Source organism: Monopterus albus, unplaced genomic scaffold (genome assembly GCF_001952655.1).
Source record: "Monopterus albus unplaced genomic scaffold, M_albus_1.0 scaffold170.1, whole genome shotgun sequence".
Taxonomy (NCBI): Eukaryota; Metazoa; Chordata; class Actinopteri; order Synbranchiformes; family Synbranchidae; genus Monopterus; species Monopterus albus.
Window position 1 is genome coordinate 567,459 of NW_018128050.1, and position 5,943 is coordinate 573,401.

General features: G+C 44.3%; 1 protein-coding gene across 2 annotated transcripts in view; it reads left to right on the forward strand.

Moving 5' to 3' along the window:
* The first annotated feature begins 2,471 nt into the window (after positions 1 to 2,471).
* hsd17b2 (hydroxysteroid (17-beta) dehydrogenase 2) overlaps positions 2,472 to 5,943 on the forward strand; it is an 8,259-nt gene continuing 4,787 nt past the window's right edge. Inside the window, exon 1 of one of the 2 annotated variants that reach the window (XM_020615850.1) lies at positions 2,472 to 2,842. In XM_020615850.1, coding sequence (XP_020471506.1) covers positions 2,593 to 2,842 — 250 coding nt within the window. In that variant the 5' untranslated portion in view covers positions 2,472 to 2,592. The remainder of the gene's footprint in view (positions 2,843 to 5,943) is intronic. The other variant, XM_020615849.1, reaches the window with a different exon arrangement.

The following is a 5,943-nucleotide window of genomic DNA, read 5'->3' on the forward strand; positions in this document are numbered from 1 at the left end:
TTTTAATTTGCGCTTAATACATGTATTATATTGTGGAGCGTCTGTCACGCTCCCCACTGATTCACTGTTAGTCTACTTAACACTTGAAATTCCTCACATTCATTCACACACTTCTGTCCTACTTTACTAAACCACCGATTCGCTTTACTCAACCTCAAACCATCTTGCGATGTACCTTTACAATCCCGCCAAATCAGGGAACGTCCCTGCACTGCTGCACATTCAATTTCTTTCTAACAACCTTCTATACACCAATGCATTAATTAACTTTCCCTTGTACCTTCAAACACATTCACACTTTATTCCTCGAGCAAGGGACGCCGCCCTATGCCCCACAAGTAGACTTTATAAAACTTTTAACAGCAGAGAACGCCGTCTCTGTTCCTCGGGCAGGGACGCCACCTCTCAGCCCTACAGACACTTTGACCTTGACCTTTGTTAATGATAAACTCTCCACTCACATAATGGAGCTACAGTACTAGAGTCCATTCTAAGTTCAAGTGATATTAAGTTGTGTGAGACATTGCAACTCAAGCACCAGCACTATTTTCTATGAACATATAAGGAATGGACATTGTAACTGAAACACCAGCATCTTTTTCCTATGCACTTATAAGGAGTACAACTTTCACTCAGATTAAAGCATGAGCACTGTTTTATATAAAATGTACTAATGAGAAATGTAGCCTTCAACTCAGTTGTAGTGTGTGTGTGTTCACTTTAATATTGAGATGCACTCTGGGAAGTCGAGCCCAGCACAGTTTCACTCCAAGGGAGTGTGGTAGTGGGAACGTGCAGGACCCTATAAAGATGTCTGGAGGCCGGGAGTAGCTTCGAAGAATTCTTTATTTCATGCAGCATGGAGAGAACTCGTACAGTCGCGCAGAGTTCTCTGGGTGACTGGTAAAGGGGCAGTCCTTTTATACCAAAGTGATACAATACACATCTATAAAACTCATACCATTGTCTCACATCTAACAACTCGCATACCGTCTCCAGCTGCCTTTGGTGTCTGCACCTCTTCGCGACCAGACAGCCAATTCACATTTTAACAAAGACAAGTCGACTTGTTTTGCATTCACACACAGACCCACTTAACATATTACAAGTTCTGCTTTGTCTTGGGATGTCCTGCAGAGACCGGGGGCCCGACATCCTGAGATGACCACCTGGCCAGTTTAACATACAAATTAACATCACACATACACACAGACACCCGGTGTAGATCACATTCCAGCAGGGAGGTGTGATCTCCTGCTCACCAAATGATCAGCCATCCACATATGAGATATAAAACATAACGCATTGTCTGTTAACAGACAATTTGTTAACGGTTCGGTTCATTTGTATTTGTAAATCTGACTGTAAAGGAGTCAGTGCCTCACCAGCTGTCAACCTCACCGCACATCACTGGATGGACCATACAGTGATCTGAGAGTCCGAGGGCTGCGTGGGGGACAGAGTGATAGGTGTCTTTTATTGTTGTGTAGCAGTGGTCCAGTGTGACTTTGTCCCTGGTGGGACAGGTGACGTGTTGTCTGTATTTGGGCAGTTCGTGGGTGAGATTTGCTCTGTTAAAGTCCCCTAGAACAATGAGTGCAGAGTCGGGATGTTCTAGCTCCACACTGGTTACGTGGTCAGCCAGGTGCTGTGACGTTGTTAGTGGAGGTGTGGGGCGGTGTTATAAACACCGACCAAAATGAACAAGAAGTTTCTCTCGTTGAATAAAATGGTCTGCAGTTTAAGAAACATTGCCTCTAAGTTACAAATGTTTCCTAACACTGTGATATCTTTGTATGTAGAACCAGATTCCACCTCCACTCGCCTTTCCACTTTGCTCCTTCACTCGATTTTAGCCACATCTTGACAAGGCAGAATTAGTCCGGGAGCGGGGTTTGGAGGCCCCTCTGTCGGAGCTTGACTCATCCGATGCAGCACCTGTTTAGATCCCAAGGATCGTGCTGCTCCATCGGCCACAGTGTCCAAACAACTTACGCTGTCTGAAAAATGGGATGAAAGGTGTTTAGAGTGAGCTGTCTGATGTCCAAGAGCTGGTCTCTGGTGAAACTAATCCGAGATGGGTCACAAGAGACCGTGAAAACAGAGAGACACCACCACACTAAGCACGTCAGCCACACACGGGGTCATAACGCCACAGTAGTTATGTTGAGTGTTTCTGGTATTTTGTCCACCCCATTGAAAGGCTAAATAACAGAAGCGGCTCTCTTATTTTAATCAGTCCTTGTGTTTTAGCAAACTGGACCCTTTGTATGAAACACGCTTTATGAGATGATGGAATGGAAACACTCAAGTAAAGCACATCAGAAGTGAAGTACATGCACGCAGGTACTGAGCACAGAGCACCGACGACTTAAACATCCTGCGTGTGCTGCTGTTTGTGAACAGTCCTTATCTCTGTGCGTTGTTTGAAGAAGATGAGGAGGAGGAGGAGCTGCCCCGCCCCCTCCTCTCGCAGGTTTCAATTTAAGCGCCTGGCAGGAACTCAGCACACCTGTGTGCAGATACCGCAGGAGGACGATCCCGGTGCACGACGCCTGTGACTCAGACCATTTGCTGTTACACTGTGTGACCATGGAAATCTGCTCCTGGCTGTGCATGTTAGGTGCTTCTGTCTACATCTTCACTGTGCTGCGGACACCTAAAGATGGCTGTGGATACTGGCACGCTGCCCTCGGGGCCCTCGTCGGCGCCTTCCTCTACTTTCTGGGATATCCAGGTCTTTGTGGGGGGGTCGCCCTCGGCTGCAGCCTCACCCTGCTCCACGGCTCTGAGAGGAGACGAGAGCTGCTGCCAGTGCAGAACAGAGTGGTGCTGATCACAGGTGAGACTAACACACATATATATTGAGACAAAAGACACACAAAGACTGGGACAGGGACATGAAGATGCACACAGAGACACACACACACACACACACACACACAGACATTGTTTGGCTAACAGACAGGAGAGGGGAGCTGTCATTTGTCAACAAACACCTGTCACTTTCAGGATTGAAAGTAAACGGTGTACATGATTTTGAGGCACTTTCAGATTAGGGTTCTGAGACTTTACAGTTCAGGGTAAAAGACAGTCGGACAGAACACAGTCTGGCCATAAACCAAAGTCCATATTCACAACACAAAAGGGCTCCTTTTATTTTCATGCATGGGAAGGCACAAGGGGAACAAACTAGGGCTGTCCCCAACAGTCCCACAGTCGAGTCATTAGTCACAAGACCTGTCAGTAGACAGACTCTTCTAGTCTGACCCTCAGGTATGTAGCTGGGGAGGACAAAAATATACAGACACCTCTGGATATGATGTAGTCTAGTACAACACCACCTTTAACTATGACCTCAATAATAAACATTTAATTGAACTTATACATTTCTGACAATTTCACCAGAAACTGAAATATTTTGAGCTTCATAAACACAGATGTTAAGGTGGAAGTGCTGCATTGAATCGCATACGGTACCTAATAAAGTGCTATATCCAAGTTTAAGGCAGATTGAGACAAAACCAGCAGGGCCGACCATGCTGCTGCTGGTGGCTGTGGGTTGGGAGCTAAAATGCCAGTGCTGATATGTGCATTGCAGTATATGCAAAGTAGAGATGGAATCCTGTACTTTAGGTTTTGTGACAGGTTGGCATTGATCCAGCTCTTAAAGGCAGGCCACACTGTTCATTTTGTTTTGATTCTGTAATAAGCTACTATATTTTATGTAGGTTTGACACATTATCTTTTCATTTTAATGTGCTGTGAGCCAGAAGATCTCACTTTGCCGTTTGCAATAAAATGACCTACATTATAAATATGGTGGCACGCTATCATTACAGTTTGTGTTCACAATGTGAGCGCCACATGATCATTGTTGTTCACTGCTGCAGCCACAGCACATGGCTAATAATACTGGGTCTGTCTATAAGCGTAATTCACATTATATAATGTAGTTTTCCTGTTGCTACCCACCCAACACTCTCAGTACCCCATAGAGACTGTGTCTGCCCCCCCCTATATAAATCAAGAATCAATTCCAGAGGAGTTATTCATAAGAACCTAATTAAAATTAGAACGACTCCTCTTATAGTAGAAAATAATAAGGCAATCAAATGTGGACTATTAAATATCAGATCTCTCTCTCATCTAAATCTGTTAGTGAATGATTTGATAAGTGAACATCACATTGATTTATTGTGTCTTACTGAAACGTGGTTACAGCAGGAAGAATATGTCAGCCTAAATGAATCCACTCCACCTGGGCTTGGATTAGTGTTAGTAACTGTCACATTCCTCAGGCCGAGGTGGAGTTGTGGCAGCAAGTTTCACCTTAAGCCTATTAAACCAACACTAGACCTATATATAGTAGTTGCTCATTTGAAAGCCTCACCCAGAGTCTCTCACACCAAAACTGAAAAGCCTGTTCTATGTGTTATTGTATACCATCCACCTGCTCCTTATTCAGAGTTGTGAATTCTCAGACTTTGTGTGATTTTAATGTTTAGTACAGATAAAATAATCAGAGTTGTCAGGTTTGCCCGGCTGCACCTGCCTTTCTCACTCCCCTCACTCTGTTTTTGCTCCCTTACCTTGATGACGTTATCAACACACCTGCTTCATATCCCCCGATTACCACCAGCTGCACCTGATTAGTTCTCCCTATTTATTCCCTGCTCTACGTTCACTCCCCTGCCAGTTCTTTCTAGCGTTATCAGGCCCGTTTGTTTCCTGTTCTGTTTTACTGTATAGTATCTTCACGTTTTGTCGCCCTAGCTCTGTTCCAGTCTTTATTCCTCAGTACTTTCCACCACGACCAGCCCAGGAGTGAGTCCCAGCGTCCGCAGCCCGGTCTTCTCCTCATCATTCAGCCACCGACTGTATTCACTTCTGCAGCTCGACACCCGGTCCCACTTCTACCTGATTATTCATTTCCTTGTTATATTTCACTGTAATTAAACTTAGCACTGCTTGCACTGAAGTCAGCCACCTGGGTCCGTCATATTTTTGTGACTTGCTTACCCCTGTGTTCGAGCCGATCTAACAATAGTAGGCAACTTTAATATTCATGTAGATGCTGACAATGACAGCCTCAACAATGCATTCTGTTCATTGTTGGACTCAGTTGGCTTCTCTCAAACTGTAAATAAACCCACTCACTGTTTTAATCACACTCTTGATCTTGTTCTGACAAGATAGCATCGAAACTGAACACTTAATAGTTTTTCCCCATAACCCTCTTCTGTCTGACCATTTTCTAATAACTTTTGAATTTCCATTAATGGATTATACTCTATGTGGGAACAATTCCACTACAGTAATGTCTATCTGACAATGCTGTTACCAAGTTTAAGGAAATAATTACTTCAGGTGCTGCAGTCTCCCTGTGTAATACACTTGATACCAGTGTCCCTATGAAAAAGAAGGCAGTGAAACAGAGGAAGCCCCATGGTACAGCTCGCAGCTCCGCTCCCTAAAGCAGGCATCACGAAAAATGGAAAGGAGGTGGCGCTCCACTAAGCAGCACAGTGGAGGACAGTTTAGACATTTTTCAATCCTGTTCAGTTTCCTCATCTTGTGATCATAACCACTCCAGTTCTTTTTTTATAATCCCAGCATTGCCCAACCCTCTGGGGTCAGCTTGTGATTATAGTGGGTCAAAGGTTGCTCTGTGCTGCAGTAACGAGAAAGTTGTCATAAGCAATAGCACTAAAGCATGTCAGTCGGACCATTCCCACAGCTTTCATGGATGTGCCATTTACTACAGTGGCTTTAGAAACATCTGTAAGACCTCATTTATACTTGGACTACTCCATACTAGATCTGATTAACCTCTCTATTAACAGGTTATGTTCCACAGGCTTTTAAACTTGCAGTAATTAAACCTCTACTCAAAAAGCCTACTCTTGACCCAGGTGTCCTAGCTAATTATAGACCAATATC